The following is a 25,174-nucleotide window of genomic DNA, read 5'->3' on the forward strand; positions in this document are numbered from 1 at the left end:
CGTATCATTAGTATGAGGTGACAGGGGGTGTGGGTGACCAGCTGGGGAGAATTAGAGCCGAATGAAACTGATGGGGTTTGGAATATGGAATCCTAAGAGAAGAAGGAAAAAAGAGAAGGAGAAAAAGGGAAAGGGAGAAATCACCTTTTTTATGTGTTCCCTCCCCTTCTTTTGTCCTATTTAGAAAGTTGGATGTCTCATATGTGTTCTCATAGATCCAGAACTGGAAGGAACCATTAGAGGCTATCTGGTCTAACCCCTTTATGTTACAGACAAAGACAATGAAACATGGGGAGAGATTAAGCACGCACAGACATTAAGTTTAGGAGGCCGGAGCTGAGTCTCATTTCCTGTATCTTCTAAACCACTGCTTCCTCTGCTATATCATGTGTTAAAGTAATAAACACTGACTGTGGAGCCAGTGAGAATATAAATTCCTCTCCATGCATCCATTGTCCTTCATCGTTTCGTACCCTATCTTTGTGGTCTTTTTTTTTTCTTTTTTTTTTTTACAAATTTGGTCTTGGTTTATTCTTTTTTTAATTATTTTTTTTTATTTAATATAGTTAGTTTTCAGCATTGATTTTCACAAGAGTTTGAATTACAAATTTTCTCCCCATTTCTACCCTCCCCCCCACTCCAAGGTGGTGTATATTCTGGTTGCCCTGTTCCCCAGTCAGCCCTCCCTTCTGTCACCCCACTCCCCTCCCATCCCCTTTTCCCTTTCTTTCTTGTAGGCAAGATAAATTTCTATGCCCCATTGCCTATCTTATTTTCTAGTTGCATGCCAAAAACTTTTTTTTTTGTTTTTGAACATTTGTTTTTAAAACTTTGAGTTCCAAATTCTCTCCCCTCTTCCCTTCCCACCCATCCTCCCTAAGAAGTCAAGCAAATCAACATAGGCCACATGCGTATCATTATGTATAACCCTTCCACAATACTCATGTTGTGAAAGACTCACTATATTTTGCTCCTTCCTAATCTATCCCCCTTTATTGAATTTTCTCCCTTGACCCTGTCCCGTTTCAAAAGTGTTTGTTTTTGATTACCTCCACCCCCATCTTCCCTCCCTTCTATCATCCCCCCCTTTTTTTATCTTCTTCTTCCTCCTTTTTTCCTGTGGGATAAGTTACCCAATTGAGTATATATGGTATTCCCTCCTCAGGTCAAATCTGATGAGAGCAAGATTCACTCATTCCCCCTCACCTGACTTCTCTTCCCTTCCTACAGAACTGCTTTTTCTTGCCACTTTTATGTGAGATAATTTGCCCCATTCTATCTCTCCCTATCTCCCTCTCTCAATATATTCCTCTCTCATCCCTTAATTTTATTTTATTTCTTTTAGATATCTTCCTTTCATCTTCACCTCACCCTGTGCTCGCTCTCTCTCTCTCTCTCTCTCTCTCTCTATATATATATATATATATACACACATACATATATACATACATACATACTCACATATACATATATATACATAAACATATATATATGAATATTCCCCTCAGCTACCCTAATACTGAGGTCTCATGAGTCATACACATCATCTTTCCATGTAGGAATGTAAACAAAACAGTTCAACTTTAGTAAGTCCCTCGCAATTTCTTTTTCTTGATTACCTTTTCATGCTTCTCTTGATTCTTGTGTTTGAAAGTCAAATTTTCTATTCAGCTCTGGTCTTTTCACTGAGAAAGCTTGAAAGTCCTCTATTTTATTGAAAATCCATATTTTGCCTTGGAGCATGATGCTCAGTTTTGCTGCGTAGATGATTCTTGGTTTTAATCCTAGCTCCATTGACCTCCGGAATATATTCCAAGCCCTTCGATCTCTTAATGTAGAAGCTGCTAGATCTTAGGTTATTCTGATTGTGTTTCCACAATACTCAAACTGTTTCTTTCTGGCTGCTTGCAGTGTTTTCTCCTTGATCTGGGGGGTCTGGATTTGGCAACAATATTCCTAGGAGTTTTCTTTTTGGGATCTATTTGAGGAGGCGATCGGTGGATTCTTTCAATTTCTATTTTGCCCTGTGACTCTAGAATATCAGGGTAGTTCTCCTTGATAATTTCTTGAAAGATGATATCTAGGCTCTTTTTTTGATCATGGCTTTCACGTAGTCTAATAATTTTTAAATTATCTCTCCTGGATCTATTTTCCAGGTCAGTGGTTTTTCCAATGAGATACTTCTCATTGTCTTCCATTTTTTCATTCCTTTGGTTCTGTTTTATAATATCTTGATTTATCATAAAGTCACTAGCTTCCACTTGCTAATTTTTAAGGTAGTATTTTCTTCAGTGGTCTTTTGGACCTTCTTTTCCATTTGGCTAATTCTGCCTTTCAAGGCATCTTCTCCTCATTGGCTTTTTGGAGGTCTTTTGCCATTTGAGTTGGTCTATTTTTTAAGGTGTTGTTTTCTTCAGTGTATTTTTTAGCATTTTTTGGGGTCTCCTTTAGCAGGTCATTGACTTGTTTTTCGTGGTTTTCTCGCATCCTTCACATTTCTCTTCCCAGTTTTTCCTCTACTTCTCTAACTTTCTTTTCCAAATCCTTTTTGAGCTCTTCCATGGCCTGAGACCAGTTCATGTTTTTCTTGGAGGCTTTTGTTGTAGGCTCTATGACTTTGTTGACTTCTTCTGGCTGTATGTTTTGGTCTTCTTTGTCACCAAAGAAGGATTCCAGAGTCTGAGACTGAATCTGGGTACATTTTCGCTTCTTGGCCATATTCCCAACCAACTAACTTGACCCTTGAGTTTTTCAGCGGGGTATGACTGCTTGTAAACTAAAGAGTTCTATGTTTCACGCTTGGGGGGATGCGCCAGCTCTGCCACACCAGCACTCCTCCTTCCCCAAGAACCCCCAACCTGGACTGGGCTTAGGTCTTCAGCAGGCTGTGCACTCCTGCTCTGATCCGCCACTTAATTCCTCCCACCAGGTGGGCCTGGGGCCGGAAGCAACTGCAGCTGTACTTCTGTAGCTGCCCCACCTCCTCTGCCCCCAGGGCAGTAGCCGAACCGTGAACTCCTTCCACTCCCGCAGCTTTTCCCACTAACCTTCTCTGTTGTCTTTGGTGTTTGTGGGTTGAGAAGTCTGGTAACTGCTGCAGCTCACTGATTCAGGGTGCTAGGGCACGCTCCGTCCAGCTCCTAGTCTGGTTGGTCCGAGCCGCTCACACTGGGCTCTGCTCCACTCTGCTCTGCTCCCAGCTCCATGCAGGATAGACCTCACCCAGAGACCATCCAGGCTGTCCTGGGCTGGAGCCCTGCTTCCCTCTGCTGTTTTGTGGGTTCTGCAGTTCTAGAATTGGTTCAGAGCCATTTTTTATAGGTTTTTGGAGGGACTTGGTGGGGAGCTCATGCTGGTCCCTGCTTTTCAGCTGCCATCTTGGCTCCGCCCCCAGAAAAAGCCTTTTGTGGTCTTCTTGAATACTAGTCCTTCTGTGTAATGGCAGGCTCTCCTTGGTCCCCTGCCTTTGTTTTATCTAATTCCTGTTTCTAGAGGATCTCTCCAAGCCTCTTTTATATACTGCCCACTGCATAAAGCTTGTCTTCTCTGATGCCCTACTCCCATTCCTTCATTATGTCATGGCCCCTTCAGACTTCATATAGCATTCTGTTTACACCTCTATAATGCACTTTTACTATGTTTTATGTTACCATACATACCTGTATAAACCCCATAAGGACAAGGTATCTGACCCAACTTTTGTCTGCTTTAAATTTTTAATATTCCTACGGTGGCCTGGAACAGTGTTCTACAGGTGCTTAATAAATGTTTGAATTGATTTTAATGAAAGTTTATCATCTTGAGCATGTTTTAATTTTATTTTAACTAGCATGTAACATTTACTCAATGTCCCAATAACCATTTCAGCCAGGATATTATTTCTAAAGCAGGAGTTCTTAGCCTCTAGTGATAAATGGATCCCTTTTCAGAATGTTTTTCAGTGCATAAAATCTAGAATTACAAAGGAAACCAATTATGTTGAAATAATGTTATCAAGATAGTTTTTAAAAGTTCGTGGACCCTGGGCTAAGAACTTCTGCTCTAAAATAATCTTGAATTAGGTGTTGGAAAGGTGCCATATTTCTATTTTACATTTTTATATCACTTTAAAAGTTAATGTAATAATATTTTTTTCCTGTCATAGTTTTCTGTATTTAATACATTGCATTTAGTTGTAAATGCTTCTAAAATCCTTATGTTATTGTGAAGTATTTTATTTATATTGACTTTGAAGCTCTCAAAACAATTCCATTCAACAAACATTTATTAATGTTAATTTTATAAAACATTCCAAAGCACATAGGAGTGGATCAGTGGACTAGATAATTAGTGATTTGGTAGTTTAAGTTGATTACTGTCACTTGAAAAAAAACTTTTTCTTAGACTTTCCGTAGAAAATGAACTCTTAGTTATTTACTCAACTTCATTATCCATTACTCTCAAGTCATCTCTTTTTGGTAATTTTCCTGAGACTATTACTTAATAAAAAAAAAATTTCTGTGAAAATGGACTTGCCAGTACTTTCAAAATGAATTAGTTGAAATTAGGAGAAGAAATGACATTTCATTTTTAAAAATATATTTTATATCACTAATTGTTTGGGGGCAAATAATAGGGGGAAAACATGACAGAAATGGGAAGAAAACAGGAGAAATATGGAATGATAAGATTGATCCTGTACCATTTGCTTATTGATCCTATTTACAATTATTGATTTGGTCCCATAACTGCTTCAGTCATGGTTCTTTGTCTCTGAACATACTTCAGAATTTAGCTGTCCTGTAACGGATTAATTAGAATCCAGCTCTCCTGCTAATCACCCATCTATTCTTGCCTCAAGAAATTTTGCTAAACTTGGGGAATGTGTGAGAAAGCAAGGGAGCCAAGCCTGATATCTTTGCTTGTCCTTTACAAGTTATCCTTCAATGTCTGGTTTGCTGTCCAAAAGTCTGGGCTACCATCTCTTACTTGGACTCAAACAACAAATACTTCTTAGTCTCCTGAGAAAAGGGGGGTCATTGCTAGCCCCCATTACCAAACTTCCAACCAGTCATGTTGCTCTTAATCCCATGATGTCATACACCCTGCTTTATTCTTTGTTCTGTACTCCCCAAACCTATAAAAGGGGGATTGTCCTTTTGCTCAGGGTCTTTGGCATAAATAGAGGCAAGCCATTGACCCATTTTATTGACAAGCACCATGCCACTGCCCCACCTCCCCCACTAAATGTATCTTGCCCGTCGATCTGCCCCAGTTTGCCCTTTTGTTAAATTCCAATTGAGGCAGGAATAAAGACTAGAAAGTTACATTTAAGGCAGCTGGATTTGTATCCTTTGGTAAATCTATCCATAATGTATTTTTCACTGAAACTGGTAGACCCATTAATTTGTCACTCTGGAATTTAGCATAAGCATGTCACTGCTTTGGAGCTGGACTCTAAATCATTCTGGGACCTTACAGATAACCCAAAGCCCTTCAGGAATCCCTAATCCCCTCCTCCAGGTTGCTTGGACTGACTGGTCCCCAAGAGAATCATCATAGTGATTGTGGCACTGAGTGTGTTTCCTAGTGCATCCCAGTTCAAACTCATCCCAAGTATTCCTGTCTGCCAAGAACCTCCTCAGGGTTTCTGCCTGGGGCACATACAGCTGGTTTATATACAATGGTGCTCTGGTTCAGTCCCTTATCACCTGTCACCAAGAAAACTGTAGTAGTCTAATTGATCTCCCAGCCTTCAGTCTGCTCCTCTCTATCCATGCTCCATACAGCTGCCAGATTAATACTAATAAAGCAAAGACTGACTATCACTTCCTAGATTAAGAAGCTCTAGAGGTTCCCTCTCACCCCTAGGTTAAATAAAATCAGTTTGACATTTAAAGTCCTTTACCATCTGTGAAGGATAGGTTTAGGCTATCTTTCCAGACTTATTGGAATGCCCTCCCTCTTTTCTCCCTTAGGTAGACTAGGATCCTTAGCTTCCTTTCAAAGCTTACCTCAAACTTGACCAACTACAAGAAGCCATCCTGATTCCTCTCTGCCCCTGGTTTCAGAAATTTATATCTATCTTGCATTTAATTTTCTATGTATGTGTTTCTCCCTAATAGAATTTAAGCACCTAGAAGGCAGGGATTATTTTATCCCTGTATTCTCAGTGCCTAAAATGGGCCCTGACAAGTAGTAGATGCTTAGGAAATGCTTCTTGAGTGAATAAAGCAATGCTTTGGAAGTTTCTCATTCTAGTGGAAGTCTGTCACTGGTCCCCAGTGCTCTTATATTAAGAGGAGAAGAGAATTAGATTCAAAAGGTAAGGATTAACCTCGCTAAGAAAAATAAGGATTGGTGATTACTATAGTCTATAAAATATCAATTTTGTCATGTTAAATTTACACTAATGAATAATTCTCTTTTGCGGGATGGGGATTGTTCTTCCAGTACCTCAGTAACCTCTGCTAAAGTGGAAGTGAATGGTGTCCACCTCCATTACCATCAAACTGGAGAAGGAAAGCATGCAGTTCTGCTACTTCCTGGAATGTTAGGTATGGTATTTGGACTTTCAGTAGAATTCTTATGCTTGCATGTTTTAAAACACAATATAGTTATAGTTTGCCAAATATTGGTTATTCCTTTCAGCATCTTATAGAATTTTGTGGTAATGCTCTCAGCCATGAAATTGATGTTTTAGAAAAATATATCATTTTCTAGTGTGTTTTGAGACTTTTTGAACACTTTGCAAATACAGTAAAACATTCTGTCTAGAATTCTTTCTGGGAAAGGGAATAGAAAATTAGAATTAATTAAATTTAATATTTAAATGATGGTTAAATCCCAAACCCTTTCAGTTCCAGCCTTTGTTGAAAATCTAAAATATTAGACTTTCCAGAAAAGGAATGGAAGTAATGCATATTTCTTTTGTTAAAGAGAATGCTTCAGAACTCAAAAAATTTTTGAAAAAGCATGTTAAAAATTGCTTTTATACACACAATTGGAAAAAAATATAAAATTTTTTCCAAAAATAAAAAAGTTACAAAAAATAAAGATAATGCCTCAGGATAATTTAATTCCACCTACTTTCTCATGGGAGTATCTTATATGTAGTAGGTAGAGTAGATTGAACCATATACTTAACCCATGATGAACCTTAGAACAGAGCTTAGCAAATCCTGCTGCCTAGCAGTTTCACCAGATTCCCTGGTAGTTCAGGCACGCCATAGAAGAGCATTCATTCTTCTCCATCCTTCATGTTTATCCACATTCTTACTGTTATAATGACTTGAATCCAAGTCGTCACTACCAGGCAGCACTGCTTGGTGAACAGCTATACTTGAGCTTGCTGTCCTTCCATTCTAGAGTGATAGCTGGAACTTGGCTATTGGTGAGGTATCACTGGCCATTAAGGTTGTTTTCCCAGATGTGACCTGGAAAGCATGCTGACTAGATGTAGCTAACTCCCTCACTGAGTTCCCTTTAAGATCTTTAAGGTCCTTGGTGACTCTTATTTGATTCTAAGTTTAGGATGCAATGCCCCTGTAGCAATATGCTGAATTTTCCCCCTTGATGTCTGGAGGGGCAGGGGCTGGGGCAGGGGAGGTTGTCTGGCTTCTGAATTTTGGAGCCTATTTCTAGTTTCAAAGCAAAATTTTCCAAGTCTTGTCATACAGATTATTTTTTAATCATTTATTTCAGTATACCATTCTCCAAATTCTCTTACAATAAACTTATATAAAAAAGGGGAGGGTAAGAACACATTTGGAAAAATTTTACTTTTGTGTAGTGCTTTAAGAGTAACAGTGCTTTAAAGTAGATCCTGCAAATATTACATTATCCCTATTTTATGGATGAGGAAAATGAACTCAGAGGTTAAGTAACTTGTCTCATGAGGAAACATTCAAACCCAAGTCTTAATGATCCTGAGTTCAACATACTTTCCACCATTGCTTCTCATTATGCTGTTTCATTCTGGACACTATGTTTTAGGAGGAGCCATGACAAAAGAAGATGGCCAGGATGGACTCAACCATATCATAAGAAGAATGGTTAGAGGAGCTGGAATATTTAGCTTGTATAAGAAGAGACATGTACATTGTCTTCAAATATTTGAAAAGCTGTAATGTGGAATGAGAGTCAAGCTTGAACCTCTATAGCTCTAGAAGGTAGACCACTGGCTGGAAGTTAGAGGAAACTAAAATTTGGTGCATATAAGACAGAGCCTTCTGACGATTAGAATTTCTAGTGCCATGGAAAAAACTCTAGATTTGTCATCAGACAACAGGGATTCAGATCTTAACTCTTCAATAGACAGGGGAAATAGCAATGGCTCCGTAGTCATATCCCACCTCTCATACTGTCTTGGTGCAAATCGTTTCATTTCTAAGCCTCAGTTTCCTCATTTATAAAAGTAGGGATGTTGGATTAGGTGGCTTATAAAGTACCTTCCATCTCTAAATCCTATGAAGAAAAGGAATAGGCTACCTTTTAAGTTAGTAAGTCCCTTGTCTCTGGAAGCGTTCATACTATTGGGATGATGCATAGGGGATTCCTGCACGCAGTAAAAGGATTAAATTAAGAATCCTTCCAAACTAAAATTCCGTGATTATTGCAAGCCCTGACCATCTTTTAAGATTTGCTTTTGCTGCTTTTGATCAGTGTATAGTATGAAGCTCTAATTTTATGGGACACTCCACTAAAGTAATCATCAGATCAATACTTGACCATATTGATTTTAAATAGTGTTTTGAGCAGTTTTAACACCAGTTTTTGAGTCTTCTAATGTGAAAGAAAAAGACCAAAGTTCCACAAATATCTGTGTCAGGCAGTAACTAACTTACTTTTTTGGGAATTGATATTGAGTGAATGCCAATTGGAATTACCCTGAGAAATTTTTGGCACAGTTTCAGATAGGATGATAAAACATATGTAATATAATGAAATATGTTTCTCAGAGTAAAAAATGTGGACTATTCCTTAGCTCAGAATGAAAAAAAAGTAGAATATCCCTTAGGACAGAATCAGATCACAGGCTCTACCAGGGTAGGTTTGCTCTGAAGTAGCAGGGGTCACATGGCATCTGTCTTTGATTGTGGCATCAGCCATGGTCTACAAATAGATTGTCTGAAGTTAGGTTGGATAAGATTAACAAAGTAGAATGATCCCATGGTACCTATGATAGCCAGCATCTTGGATAGGACGTTTTGGTAGAGTATCCAAATCTGGAGATTGGTGCCTGTTTATGGAATGTCCTGTGAGGGGTCACACAGAAGCGAAATAGAGTTTTACTTTTAATTCTTATTTGACATCTGTTTGATCTCTTTCAGTCTGTACCTTTGTACAAATCTGTGAAAAGAGTATAGCAGGCACGAATGTAGCCACATTCGTGAGTACGTAGGTGTTAATATATTAATTATACTAGTACTAATTAATGTATTAAGCATTGACAGATGGTGACAAAAGCTGAATAAATAGTTTGGGGATGCTAAGGGTTCACCCTACTATAGTCTCAAGAACATCTAAGTGCAATTCTGCCTATTGGCATATATGAATTTGCCCAGCTTTCTAATTAAGAATGTCTGAAAATGCTATCTGCTTTAGTTTCTTAGAACTTTTCCTTTTGAATATTTTAGCCCATTGTTACCAGAAAAAAAAAGATAATGTAAGGCTAACCCAATTTGCCTAGTAAAAATGTCTGAAATTTCAAAAAAGAGGCCCTTCTCATTTTGAAGAAAACTATCTCTCACTTGTCAAATTCTTACTCATATAATTTTGCATATCATATTATTGAGGAGCCTCTTATTTGTGGTAACTACTTTAAAAATCTTTCAAGGTAAAATTACATCAGTGCCATAACTCCAGATCTGCTTTTATTTTGTTTCAATAATTCTGAACATAAGTAAATTAGGATTAGTGAGTACTCTGGGTCTCGAAAAAGTGCAGGAAGCCAGTAAGGAACTCTACCAAGTCCCTATGTCTGAAAAACTGCCTTTCCCAAAATAGCCATTGGGGGGAACCCTAGGCAGGACTGGAGAGTAAACAGAAAAGCCAGGGAATAGCTCTTTATGATGACACTAAATTGTGTCTAGATCCTTATTTTAAAGATGTTTCTGTTACTATCTTTTAAAAACATAATTTTTATGTATGATTAATGTGTTAATTGGTGAGTAACAAAGTGGCTGTTTTTAGGAAGTGGACAAAGTGATTTTGGACCCCAGCTCAAGAACCTGAATAAGCAGCTGTTCACAGTAGTAGCCTGGGATCCTCGGGGATATGGCCATTCTATTCCCCCAAATCGTGATTTCCCTGTGGACTTCTTTGAAAGGGATGCAAAAGATGCCATTGATCTGATGAAGGTAACAGAGTTGGGGGAGGAGGCAAGAAAGAATTTTTCTTCATTTGACTTTTGTTCAACTGTGTCTTAAAAACAGACAGCTGCCTATACTCAAACCACTCAGAATAGATACTTGTCTGTCACATTCTAAAATACAACTAGGAAGAAATATTCCACAAACTCCATTGGAGGTCAGTTTAATCACTCTTAGTATAATGACCATAGGAGCCTTTAGTTGCAAGGTAAACTCGTTCTGTCCTTTAGAGACAGAAAGTAGCATCTATCATCTGCCATAAAAGAATGCTTCACATATTCAAAGATATTATTAAATATTTATTATTGCATATGAGCCGTACCACAACCCTCCGAGGTAGATTATCCAGATAGACTTAGAAAAGACATAAGTGACTTGTCCACAGTGAACAGCTAATAAGTATCTGAAGTGGATTTTGAGACCACATCTTTCCTGACTTTCAAGTCCATCACACTCTTAAATAGTTCAGTTGACTGAAGCACATGGTAGGTGTACTCACTGATTACAGTTAAAGGGCAACTTCCCTATTCAGTTCAACCTATCTTTAGTAGCTTCTGTTTTCATCTAAATTCCTGTTCTCTTTGGGCAGTAAGTGGTATGTGGTGATTTAACCATTTTCTTTTGCCCTTATAATTATAGTCTGCCCTCCAGAGGCCCAGCTTGTCAGTTTTCCAACTTCTCCCTAGATAAAGAAAGATTTCTTGTAAAACATTGAACCTTTTAGTGATTAGGTAATATCCCCCAGGCAGTCTTTTTTTGTAAACAGGCATTTATTCAGACCCAAAGGAGTGTTAATAAGTATCCTTTTATTAGTGGAACCTGAAACTTCCCAAAGCTTGCTCTTACCAGTAGAAACTACTCATAAACCTGATATTATCAGAAATAAACTCCTTGTCCAAAGAAAACTTGACTCAATAAAAATTCTTGTTTGCTCTTCTCCTCCCACCTTACATATGATGCTAAGGCTATTGCCACCTTACTACATAAATCAAAGGAAATTAATTTCCTGTGGAGCCACTCTTTATGATTTTACTATGCGCCCTAACCTTTGACTTTTATATATAGCCCTAGGGGCAAGGGGAGATTTTAGGCATTTGCTTCATAATATCATATATGGAGTCGAAAAAGAATGGTCTTGTGGCATGTAAAATTGCCTGTTAAATCAGTTAAAACAGAAGATTAGAATTTCATTTATGCAAATACACATTACTTACTTTATTACAGGAGGTTCTAGGTCTGTTTAAATTTAAGTTCTTTAAAAGAACAAAGACTTTCCTTATAGACATTATATTGAGTGACTTCTCAGCTACAGGAATAATCTTAGTTAGATGATGCAAGGAATGTAATTTTGATGAGTATAGATAATGCCTCAAAAACATAACCAATCAGAAATACAAACTAAGGTCACTCCAGAAACTTAGAACTCAAAGAAACTAGGATTTGTCCCAGAATTTCTTCAGAAAGGAATGACTGGAATGTAGATGATTGTAAAGAAAGCTATAATCTGCTCAGTTGTATCAAGTCCAAGTTAATGTTGAATATGCTATTTTGATTGATGCTCAAAACCTCTTTCTCTACTTTGATGAGTTTTCTCTTGTGATTTAATTCTATGTGGTGTTCCCTTTTCAAAAAAGTAACTGGTAGCTCCTACATTCTACACATATGGGCCTAATTTTTAAACATTATAATTCACTAAAACCCCAAAATGCTATTTTATTCTACCTCACAAAGATGTGTCCTTGTATGAGCAAGGATTTAAATGGCTTTCTCATCTGAGAACTATTTCTGTAAACTCCACATTCCTTCTCTAGGTAAGGTAGACAGTTTTTCTGCTAAGCCCTTCTTTCACCTTTTAAAAATTCCTTTTGCTTTAGTTCAGGATTATCTATGAAGTATCCAAGCACTTAGATACACTAATATAACTGGAAATGAGCAGATTTTTCTTCTTCACCAATACAGCAGAAAGACCAATAACTTGTACTGTACATTTTGTTTTACCAACCACAGACACTGAAATTTAAAACAGTTTCTTTGCTGGGATGGAGTGATGGTGGGATAACTGCACTCATTGCAGCAGCAAAGTACCCATCATATATCAACAAGTTGGTAATTTGGGGAGCAAATGCCTATGTTACTGATGAGGATGAAATGATTTATCATGGTAGGTTGTGTAAAGAAAAAAAAATCTGTAACAATTGAAGCTATTCTCCCCTTTCCATCTCATTTTTACATGTGATAATTAATCATTTAACACCTATGCATCTAATTCTCCAATCTTAAAGTAGAAATAATATCTAAAAGGTAGTTTAACTAGGTCAATGGTTTAAATGTTTCCCATTTTTATTTTGAAAGTATATTTATGAAGAAGAAGCATGAAGTAGTAGAAGGAGGGCAGACCCTGAAGGCTGGAAGATCTGGGTTCAGGTTCTGCCTCTGATACGTAGAAGTTGTGTCTGAGTCACTTAACCTCTTGGTGTTCCCTAGCAACTCTCTTAAACTATAAATTACAAATGAATTGCTAAAGAGGCCTTAAGAAGCTATCCAGGATAGTCTCTTGGTTTTATCAGTAAAGAAATAATAGGTAGAAAGGTTAAGTGATTTCCCTAAGATCATACAGAGGCTAAATAGCAGAGCCAGGATGGAAGGATTCAAACTCAGGTGCTTTCACTCCAAATCCAATTAATTCTCCTTCTATTATTACCATTAAAGAAAGGGCTTTGAGATACTTAAATGAAAAGTAACCTTCAAAACTGACAGTATTGTACAAATGAATTAATTAGATGTTTATGATAGCATAAATTCTAAAATCCAGTGACTCAGTTATTATTTAAAAGGTTTCCTAATTTATCTACCCGTTTAATGAATATTTATTAAATACCCAGGTGTAGGAAGACCTGGGTTCAAATCTTGGCTCTACCATTTACAGCTAGCAAGCTTGTAAAGTCACTTAACCTTTCTGAAATTCAGTTTCTCCATTAAAATATATATATATATGTATTAAACAGGGTGATGTCTAGAATACCTTTTGGCTCTAAATCAGTCATTCTATGTGCAAATCACTGTGCTAGCCATTGAAGATTTAATTTTGAATTATCTTCTAGTACTTTTTTTCTGAAATAAACTTTCAAATTGCACTTTTGGACAAAGTGACTTTAAAATATGTTGAGATATGTACATTTAATTCTATTCAGATATTTATTGAATGCCTACTATATGACTAGCACTGTGCTGTGTATTTTACACATTTTTGTCAGAGTAATATGGAGAATCCATATAGACATTGTCCACTATCAGGTGGTAGAGAAGAAGTGCTTTATCAGTATTCAGTATATTCTGGCTCTTCGTTATCTTAATTATTACTTAAATTTGTTTTTGAACCTTTGTGTGAAGACCAAAAGAAGCAACCGAACTTGGTTTTTTTTTTTTAAAAGTGTAAATTTTAGTTATAAATTTAGCCTACCTATGTTATATAACTTCTTGTGAACAGTTGTAATGCTTTGTACCCATAATATTTCTTTGGCAGTTAAGAAGTATAGTTTTTGTCTTTTTTTCTGTATAGATACTGCATAAAAATAACCAGGTCTAGGGCCAGCTAGGTGGCACAGTGAGTAGAGCCCTGGCCCTGGAGTCAGGAGGACCTGAGTTCAAATGTGGCCTCACACACTTGACTTGGGCAAGTCACTTAACCCCAATTGTCCTGCCTTCCCCCCTCGAAAAAAAAATCAGGTCTTTGAACAAAACCTTTTTTTAAAAAAATTGAATTAAGACTTTATTTCAGAATTGTGATTTAAAATGTTATCATTTCAGAAACTATAAATATTACATCTTTTTTCCCTATGTAGTTTGTTTTATTCATTTAAAACCTTTATTCTGAGAAAGGATTCTAAGCTTTACAAGACTACCAACAGGGCTCGTAACAAAAAAATGGTCAAGAAACCCTGCTTTCTAGGTTATTGAGGCCAACCTATGACAATTCAAGAATCCCCACTACAAAATCTCCCCCAGCCTGTATTTGAAGGCATTCAGTAATGGGGAACCTGCTACCACTGAGGCAGCTCACTACACCTTTATTTTTATTTTTTAAGGGTTTTAATATATTTTATTTTTCCCCCCACTTACATGTTAAAACATTTTTCAACATTTTTTTAAAGTTTTGAGTTCCATATTCTACTCCTCCCCCTTCCCTGAAACAGTAAGCAATCAGATATAGTAAACCAACTCTTAAAAAAAATCCCTTTTATTCAAATGAGGGTACTTAAAGACAGTTTTTCTGTATAGTTTATTCAGGAATATAAAATGAAATATAAATCTTACCCAAAGACCCAAGGATCTTTGTTTTAGGTTGAAGGTTCCTACCTGCAAGAATATTACAATTTTGTTGTTGTTTGTTTATTTTTTTTTCAGGCATCCGAGATGTTTCAAAGTGGAGTGAGAGAACAAGAAAACCTCTGGAAGCACTATATGGATATGAATACTTAGCCAAAACCTGTGAGAATTGGGTGGATGGAATATTGCAGTTTAAAGACCAACCAGATGGTAAGTTTCATGAAGTGCCTGATAGAACAAATAGCAAAATAGGAATGGTGTCATTACCATAAATTAAATATCCTGTTAAACCCTTAGAAGTAGGAGAGGAAAAGCTGCCATTTTTACATGGTAATAATTCACAAGAGTCTTTTTAAACATAATTTCGGTGATATTCCAAAATGGTTTTTCCATAAGTTACAAGTCACGAATTGACAACTTTACTTTTTCCAAGGCCCAAAACTGTGTAGCTTAAAGTCCCATAAGATGTATTTTACATAGATTTTTTTTCCTTCTTTTGATACTACCTTCATTTAGTGGCAAAATAATTTTCCTTGAGGGTTTTTAATATACCTGTGTTCAAATTGCAGAACAAATAATCTTAGAAACAAATCAACAGCATGAAAAAATAAGCACAATAGAGCATTAACACCAGAATTTTTTGCTGCTTTATAAAATGTTCATTTAGGCAGAATCGAGATTAGACCTCTTATTGTTTCCACTGTTCCTGGTTATCCAAAGAAGGTAAATGTGTCTCTTGAGCCTCAGCGTAACAAAGACTCTTGCAGAATTACAACTGAGAAAAAAAATTAGTCACATTGGTTTGGTATATATTCATTTTTATTTCATAAGCGATTATGAAATACCTGCTCTCTGTCTGGCAAAGCTCTGTGCCATGTATTGGGGATACAAAGACAGAAATGAAACAATCTGTGTTCTAAAGGAGTTTATTGGAGTAAAATTTACAGAGAGGTGAGTGTAATACAAGGTAATTTAAGGAGAGAAAGAACATTAACAAGGAGTAACAGGGAAGGCTTCATGGAGGACTGGCATCCAAGCTGAACCTTGAAAAAAGATTAAATTTCCGAAAGGTAGAAATGAGGAAGGCAGTACATTCCAGGCTGAAGGGCAGCTTGTAGATTCATGGAATTTGGGAGATAAAATGTCAAGATTGGAATACAAATAATTGGCTGATTTGGCTGAACTTAGTATGTGAAGGGGAGTAATTTAGGGGACAGAAAATGGACTTTTCAGCCCTCTGTACTCTACATCTGCTGCTCTGCCTGGTTTCAGCTCTGTGGAACAAAATGCCCCTTGCTCCCTTCATTTTTGTTTAAAGTCCGTTTGATTAGGTTTGCAAGAATCTAGCAAATACGTTTTACTAATCCTTGCTAGGTCCAGAAATCTAAAACCTGTCTTGGATATCATCTTCTTAATAGCTGTTCTCTTCCTAATTGTGTTGTTACCCAGAACTAAACATAACACTGCAGATATTGTCTGAATGGACTGAGCAGTGGAATGATCGCCTCCCTCATCTTGAATACTATGCTTCTTTTAATGAATCTCAAAATTGCATTTTTTTTGTCTGTCACAGTTAACTCACTGAACTTTCAGTCCAAGACAACCCCAGATCTTTTTCATATTAACTACTCTCTAATTATACCTCTCCTATCTTGTACTCATGAAGAAGGTAATACACCTTATTTTAAGAATTATTTAATTCTAAATGTTACTCTGGAATAATTTCTTCCCTTTAGGTAATGGGGCAGAGTTAATCCTCTGGGCCCCTGACTTAATATCTTCAGCATCACCATGATGCTTATTCTTCCAAGGGAAATCTAATTGAGCCCTGAGTTCAAGCTGCTGAGAGAAAGAGAGACAGACAGAGACAGAGAATTATTCATAAAACTCAACTGTAACTTAGTAGTCTCCAGGAGGGATTGTTAACCTCTCATCCTAAGATTACAGAGTCCTAGCATAGTCTATGAAATAACAAAATCCTTAAGGGCCATCCCACTGTACACTCTGATCTCACATAATAAATAATGTACCCACCGATGACAGTATTGAACTAATTTAGAAAAAGAGAATCAGGCTTAGAAAATACCAGCAGCAATGGTAGATGGCAAAATAAAACAGTTTTTTCCAGTTCTAAACGGAAGGAAGGTGGTCAGAGGTGAGGACAAAGAAAACCCCAGCCGTTGTGTTACCAACAAATAGTCCACTGCTGATCAGGCCCTTCCTCCAATTGCATTAACTGCAGATCTATCTGCCTGTCATGGATGATGCTGCTGGATGCTATAGGAGGAGCCTGATTGTTTTCTGCCACAGTAAATAATTTCTGCTCTTCTTCCCATTCTCCACAGCCACAGCCACATCATCTCCCAACCATGTTCCTCTATGCTTTCTCAGATCTTGTACTTTCTCATCTCAAGCCCCACATAGCTACAATCTTGAATTCCTTTCTACCAGGGGACTATCCAGTTAGTCCATGAAAGCTTGCAGAAGGCTGTCTCTCTCCCTGTCTCTCTCTCTCCCTCTCTCCCTCCCCCCCCCTCTCTCTTTCCCCCCTTTCCCTCTCCCCCTCCCCCCCCTGCATATATATAATATATGTGTGTGTACACACACATGTATACATGTATGTATATATTGGGCAGTTAGGTAGCACAATGGATAGAGCACTAGACTTGGAATCAGGAAGACTCATCTTCCTGAGTTCAAATCCAGCCTCAGACACTCACTAGCTGTGTGACACTGGGCAAGTCACTTACTCCTGTTTGCCAAGACTTGAGCATTGCGGTCATTCCCCAAAACCAGAGACCAAACAATGTGCTCTCAAATCAATCTCTTGTAATGACTAGCATCTAAATAATTAGTACTGGTTATAGTTAAGCATAATTTTCATTTGATTTATTTTTCAGGTAATATTTGTCGACATTTGTTGCCCCTTATAAAGTGTCCTACTTTAATAATACATGGCGAGAAAGATCCTTTGGTTCCACGTTTTCATGCAGATTTTATCCATAAACATGTTAAAGGTTCACGGTAAGTCACTATTCATGGCTTTTGTAATCCAAGTGCATAAGAAGAAAAATTGAGGAAACCATAATGAGAAAAAAGCTCAGTGAGAAAAGATTGGTGTTGCCAGCACTGCTTTCTTTAAATTTTTTACTGTGTATCAACCAATAAAATTATTTAGTGCTCTCCAGTAACATAGTAACAAAAAACACTCTCTTCTTTGTGGGTCTTGGTCTCAGAATCTGGAAGACTGAATTCAAGTACCACCTCTGAAAAAATATGGTTGACCTTGGGGAAAATAGGTGATCTTGGGGAAATCTCTTAACTTCTCAGTGGTCTCAGGCAACTGTCTATAAGCCTACAAGTTAACAGAGCAGGAGTGACCTGCATTGGTTGAGGGAGTCTCCTGACTGGGAGTTCCCTATACCAATGAACTCACATAGGTCCAGGCCAAAACAAACAAATAAAAACAACAACAGATAGGGTCTAACTGGCCTTCAAAGTGAGAACTACTTGGAAGAGAATGTTACTCCTTTGGAGGCCTAACTTCTGGTATGTATGAACAATAGCCACATTCTTTTGTTGACTAACCTCATATTCTTAATGGCATCAACTCTATTTTGACTTTAATTATTGTCCACTATCTGTAGTAACTAACAATATATGTTTAAAATGTATTGGGGAAAAATACATATGTACATTTAAAGCTAATTTCTCTAAGAAATAAAAAACTTTTTAAGTAAGAAAAAAGTGCTTGTCATGTATTTATTTCTTTTTTTTTTTGAGGGGGGAAGGCAAGGCAATTGGGGTTAAGTGACTTGCCCAAGGTCACACAGCTAGTAAGTGTGTCAGGTATCTGACGCCAGATTTGAATTCAGGTCCCCCTGACTCCAGGGCCAGTGCTTTACTCACTGCACCACCTAGCTGTCCCCATGTATTTACTTCTACAGTAAAATTCCACTACTGTGAACCTCTCTTTAACATTTTCTGTCTTTTTAATAGTATATTTAGATAGTATATTTTAATCATATATTAAAATAACCTCTCACTGACAGCTTGGTGTTCTTGAGCTTCAAAATTATATGGTTTGGTACTTTTAACTCCCACAATAAATTCAATGTAGTGTGTTAAATAAGAATCAATTTGTAAAATTAATGTAGAGATTCTATTCTAGACTTATGTCCTAGCAGCAGAATAAACTGGTATACTGTACTCAAAATGCAGATGTTAATTTTTTTAAATAAGTAATTTTTGGAAGATGATTTTGAAACAAATATCCCATGAAATAACCTATGACCATATACCATTAAAAGTCAAGAGTTGCCTTGCCATTTAAAAAAAAAGAATAGAGTTTGAAATAATATTGTGTTATCCACCCATTCCCTTAAGTATGCCTTCCATATCATATAGCAGAACATAACAGTCACTCAATTAACAAGCATTTATTAAGTGCCGACTATATGGCAGGCATTGTGTTATACGATAGGGGGAAAGGCAGAAAAAAAAAGCCCCATCTCTGAAGGAGCTTACAATCTAATGGGAAAGACAACATGCAAATAGGATATATACAGGATAACCTGGAGATAGTCTTGGAGGGCAGCTAGGTGGTGCAGTAGGTAGTTTCAGGCCTGGAGTGGGGAAAACTCATCTTCCCGAGTTCAGATATGACCTCAGACACTTACTAGCTGCGTGACCTTGGGCAAGTCACTTCACCCTGTTTGCTTTGGTTTCATCACTCCGGTATCTTTGCCAAGGGTCAGAGAGTTGGACGTGACTGAAAAATGACTGAACAAGAACCTAGTGTTAGAGGGCAGGCGCCAAGACTCTAGGAATAGCTTCTTGAGAAGGCGGGACGTTAGCTGAGACTTGAAGGGAACCAGGGAAATTGGAAGAAAGATGAGGAGGGAGAGCATTCCAAGCATGGGTGACAGCCATTAAAAGTGCTTAGAGATGGGAGATGGAGCATCGGTGTGAGAAGAACCAGTGTCACTGGAACACAAAGGATGGCAGGGAGGGGAGTAAGGTATAAGGAAGAATAAAAAGGGGCCAGGTTGTGAAGGGCATTAAAGGTCAAACAGGATTTTATATTTGATCCTGGAGGAACTGGACTAGAGTTGATTGAATGTGGGGAGGGGAAGAGGTGATGTGGTCACACTTGCATTTTAGGGAGATGCATTTGACAACTGAGGGAAGGACGGACTGCAGTAGGGAGACACTAGAGGCAGGAAGACCAGCTAGAAACCTCTAACAGTAGTCTAGGTGTGAGACAATGAGGCCTAGGGTCAGTGTCAGAGAAGGGGGTGAATACAAGAGATGTTACTAAGGTAGAAACAATAGAACTTAGCAACTTAACTGTCTTGGGGATTGAGAATGAGGATGACACTTAGGTTTTGAGCCTGGGTGGTTAGGAGGATAGTTGTACCTTTGATAGGAATAGGGAAGTTAGGAAGAGGGGAGGGTTTCGGGGAAAGATAATGAATTCAGTTTGAGGAATGTTGAGTTTAAGATGTCTGTAAGACATCCACTTTGAGATGTCCAAAAGGTAGCTGGAGATGGCAGACTGGAGGTCAAGAGATAGGTAAGGGCTGGATAAATAAATCTGAGAATTATTTGCATAAAGGTGATAATCGATTCTACCGAAGTTGAGATAGAGGGAAAAGAGGGACCAGGATAGAGCCTTGGAGGACACCTGTGGTTAGTGGGTGGGACGTGAATGAAGATCCAGTAAGGAAGACAGAAGGAGGACTCAGACAGGTAGGGGAAGAACCAGGCGAGAACAGTGTCATGAAAACCTAAACAAGGGCGTATCAAGGAGAAAAGGGTGATTGACAGTGTCACAGTCTGCAGAGAAGTCAAAAAGAATGAAGACTGAGAAAAGGCCATTAGATTAGGCAATTGCAAGATCATTAGTAACTCTGGAGAGAGCTGCTTCAGTGGAAGGACAAGGACAGAAGGCAGAGAGTAAAGAAGAGAATGAGAAGAGAGGAGGTGGAGGCAGCAATTATAGACAGCCTTCTCAGGAGGACTTTAGCTACCAAAATGAAGAGAGATTATAAGAGGATAGGAGAGAGAAAAGATGGATAGACCAAGTGAGGTCTATCCTCCCTCAGAAGAAGACTTTGAAGGTGCCTTCCAGCTCTAACTCCATAACCCTAAGGAACAAAAAAGTCATATTTAGAAATCAGTTCACCTACTAAAATGGCAGCATGGATGCCAACTACAGAATTATAGCTCAGTTCTAGTATGTTTATTAACACTGTGATCACCTGTCTAATTACAGTCACATTTTGAAATGTGGTATGGTAAGGTAGCTAGGAGTCAGAAAGTGTAGATTCTAGTCCTGTCACTTCCATTTACTGGCCTTTTGATCTTAGGCCCATCTGAAGCTCACTGAGCCTAATTTTCCTCTTCCATGAAATGAGGAAACCACCTGCCTTGCCATTTCAGAGGATTGTAATGAGAGTCAAATGAATTTTTTTTGCATGTCAAAACTCTCTGAAAACTAACAGCCACTCTATATGGCTCTTATTCTCAAAAATGTCATAATATAATAGACAACAAATATAAATCTTGTTTTTCTATCAGTGCCTTGGATAAAAGCATAGATGGTATACTCACAAAATGTATAGATGGCACAAACCTAAAAGGAATAACTCTCTTGCTGGGTGATGGAGTGAGGATTCAGAAAAATTCCAACAGGCTAGGGCATTGAACTTAATCTAATAACATTTAATTTTATAGAAATAGCCTTACATTTGGGTTCAAAAGACTTTCACAAATACAAGATGGGGAAGATGTTGACAAGAACAGTTTGTGTGGAAAATATCTGGTGTTTTAGTGGGCTGCAAGTTCAATATGTATCAGTAGGACCATGTGGTACCCAAAAAAGAAAAAAAAAAGCTAATGCAAACTCAGGCTGCATTAAGAGAGGAATAGTTTCCAGAACAAGGGAGATGAATAGTCTTTAGTTCTTCTGTTATCAGATGAGGCAGGTAGGTGGTGCAGTGGAGCCAGTGCCAGGTCTGAAGTCAGGTAGGCTCACCTGCCTGAGTTCAAATGTGACCTCAGACACTTACTAGCAGTGTGACCCTAGGCAAGTCACTTGATCCTTTTGACCTCAGTTTTCTCATCTGTAAATAGAGCTAGAGAAGGAAATGGCAAGCCACTCCAGTATCTTTGCCAAGAAAACCCCAAATGGAATCACAAAGAATAAGATACAACTGAAACAAGTAAACAGCAGCTATCAGATGATCAAAGTTAGGGTATTGTATTCAGTTCTGAGAGCTAGATTTTAGTCTTTTCCAGAGGCTGGAGAGCATCCAGAGGGCAGCAACCAGGATGATACAGGACCTCAAGATCTTTCATAACAAGGATCAGGTAAAAGAAATAATGTCTTAAAGAAGAGAAGACTTAGGGGAAGCTAAGTCTTTTATCCTATCTGCTTTCAAGTTGTTAGGCTTTGGCTAGAGGGTAACAGTCAACTGGTATAATCTGACAGCATAATTTTGTTTCCATTAGGATTTAGGACTAGACTTAAATTTGACTGCTACATCAACTCTGACTATCTTGTATCTCTTTCTGTATTCAGTTTGAGCCATATACTTTGGTTACATGGTGGAACAAAAGGTTACCTTCTTAGTCTGGTAGTACAGAATAAACTAAAGGCCTAGGTTTCTATGGGCAGCCAGGTGGATAGAGCACTGGGCTTAGAATCAGGAAGACTCATCTTCGTGAGTTCAAATCCAGCTGCAGATACTTACTAGCTGTATGACCCTGGGTAAGTCACTTAACCCTCTTTGCATCAGTTCCTCATCTGTCAAATGAACTGGAGAAGGAAGTAGCAAACCACTAGTAACTTTGGGGTTATGAACAGCTAGACATACCACTGCAACAATTTGGTTTCTGTTCTTCCTTTTTGATTGTGCTGAGACTGAGACAGAGACATTTTTTAACTATATCCTGAGAGATCCCTGGGCTAGGAAAAATTAACTTCTGTTGTATTGCTCCTAGAACTTGTCTCATGCTGGGAACTAGTCGATACAAGAAATGCATGTGCCTGGGTCTGTCACAAATGTTTATGAGAAGTAAGATTAAATCTATAAAATCCAGTCTTTGGGTTTTTTTTTCTTTTGGAGGGGGGAAGACAAGGCAATTAGGGTTAAGTGACTTGCCCAAGGTCACACAGCAAGTAAGTTTGTCGAGTGTCTTGAGGCCGGATTTGAACTCAGGTCCTCCTGACTCCAGGGCTGATGTTCTACTCGCTGCACCACCTAGCTGCCCCTAAAATTCAGTCTTTGCAAATTAAACAAATTATTGCAGATCTGTTCACCAAATGGAAAAGGTGGGGGAGGTAGGGTGGGGGAGGGGAGAATAAGGACTGGAAGGTGCTCCACATCCTATCCCCTCTTTTACCCCCAACATCCAATTTTTTAACCAGTGCCCCAATCACCCAAGCCAGTGGCCCCTTTAGCTTTCACTTTGAGAATAGGAAACTGCTGTTCTCAGCTGTTTTCATTTGCTCCAATGTTGATGTCATCACTACTGCCAGGCCTCCTTCCCTCCCTTATTGGTACTTTTCCTCTCTTCTTGTGGGCTCTTTTCACGTTCTGTCCCCATCCCCAAAGCCTTGTGATACATCTTAACTTTGAATGTGTCATATAATTCCAAATATCTATGCAGGTCTAGGACATTTTTCATAACCTCCCCTCCCCCTGCAGAGGAGGAATTTCAGGTATAAAAAAGGGTTATTTCAATATGTATGAATTCTGCAGAGAGAAACATTTTTTTTTGCTCTAGAAATTGTATTTATAAGAGAGATTCAGAGAAGTGTAGGCTATTTAGCCTAGAAAAAGAGAAGACAGGAAGAACATGCTAGTTATCTTCTGAAGTTATCTGAAAGGCTGTCTTATGGAAAAGGGATTATTAAACTTGCTCTAATTTGCCCTCAGAAGACAGAATTGGGAACAGCTGAAAGTTACAAGGAGCCAGATGTCAGCTGGATGTAAATAAAAGCTGCCTAACAGCACTACCCAGAAGTGGGATGGGCTGCCCTGGGAGACATTGGATCCCCTACCCCTTTCCCCAAATGGAAATGTTCAAGTCAAGCCTAGTCAATCTCTTTTTGGTACGTCACTGAGAAACTTCTTTTTCAGTGGATTGGACTAAATGGATTGGCCACTGAGATTGCTTCCAACCCCCAAATTCTGTGACTCCCATGATGCTAAGTAGTTGAATAAGAAGCAATGGTTGGAAATTACTGAGGCAGATTTCAGCTGAAAATAGGGAAAGATAATTAGAGCTATCCACAAGTAAAATTGCTTACTTAAGTAGGTAATGGGTTCTTCCTCATTTGAGTTCTTCGTCAGTCAACAAGCCTTTTTTTTAAGTACCTATTATGTGTGTGCTAAGTGTGCTAAGTGCTAGGGATACAAAGAAAGGGGGGAAAAAAGGTGCTCATAGTCGAATGAGGGAGAGAAAATGAAAACAACTATGTACAAACAAGATCCATAGCAGAGTAAGCAAGCATCTGAACCAAAGTGTGTCTCATGGACACATTTTGGAAATCCGAGAAAACCAGCTAAGATGAATGTTAAGTACCCTGCAGGGATCACCGCTTCAGTGTCATTTAGCTGGTATTTACATGTGCCAAGGACACAAGTGATACATTCCATCGTCAAATGAAATGTACGAAGATAATCATATAACAATATATACAGAGTAAATGCAAAGTAATTTCAGTAGGTGATGAAGGATGGGGAGGATGGGAAGGCGTTACTAACTCGACTGACCAGGAAAGGTTTCCTGTTGGATGTGGTCCCCATCTTCAAAGGCAAATAGGCAGAGATAAGGAGAGAACATTCCAGACATGAGAGACAGCCGGAACAGAGGTGAGAGATGGAATGTTACAAAAGGGTAACAGCAATCCAGCCAGTTTGGTGGGAATATAGCAGTGCCTTATCAGTCTGGAAAAATGGGTTGGAGCCAGACAGCGAAGGGCTTCAAATGCCAAACAGAGCAGGTTGTATTTATCTTGGAGGCATGAGAGAACAACTAAAATGTATTGAGCAGGTGCGCACCATGACCAGACCTGTACTTTGGAACTATCAATTTGGCTGCTGTGTGTAGGATGGATCAGCTAGGTAAGAGGCTAGATGAAAGGAGCCCAATTAGATGGTTATAGCAGTGGTCTAGTCCAGCGGTATCAAGTTCCAATAGAAGTGTGAGTCATTAAACTGTACTTATATTGACTTAGAAAACAACAAATTGTAAAACACACACATACATATATACACACATATATGTATACATATATATATATATATATATATATATATAAACATTTGTGGTTTTCTAGTCAATATGTGGCCTGCAGATATATGTATGCATATACGTGTATTATTAATACATCAACATTAAAATCTGATATTTTAATCTGGTTCAGGTCACACCTTGGGAATGTTGTAGGCATGTATTTTTAACTCCTCTGACCTAGTCAATAG

General features: G+C 38.3%; 1 protein-coding gene across 1 annotated transcript in view; it reads left to right on the top strand.

The window, feature by feature from the left end:
* The window catches only part of BPHL (biphenyl hydrolase like), a 58,691-nt gene that overhangs the window by 14,042 nt on the left and 19,475 nt on the right, over nt 1-25,174 (top strand). The window contains exons 2-6 of the mRNA XM_036759231.1: nt 6,433-6,536; nt 10,174-10,340; nt 12,360-12,513; nt 14,757-14,888; nt 17,579-17,702. Of these exons, the coding sequence (XP_036615126.1) occupies nt 6,433-6,536; nt 10,174-10,340; nt 12,360-12,513; nt 14,757-14,888; nt 17,579-17,702 (681 nt within the window). The remainder of the gene's footprint in view (nt 1-6,432; nt 6,537-10,173; nt 10,341-12,359; nt 12,514-14,756; nt 14,889-17,578; nt 17,703-25,174) is intronic.

The sequence above is a fragment of the Trichosurus vulpecula genome, chromosome 1 (assembly GCF_011100635.1).
Source record: "Trichosurus vulpecula isolate mTriVul1 chromosome 1, mTriVul1.pri, whole genome shotgun sequence".
Classification (NCBI taxonomy): domain Eukaryota; kingdom Metazoa; phylum Chordata; class Mammalia; order Diprotodontia; family Phalangeridae; genus Trichosurus; species Trichosurus vulpecula.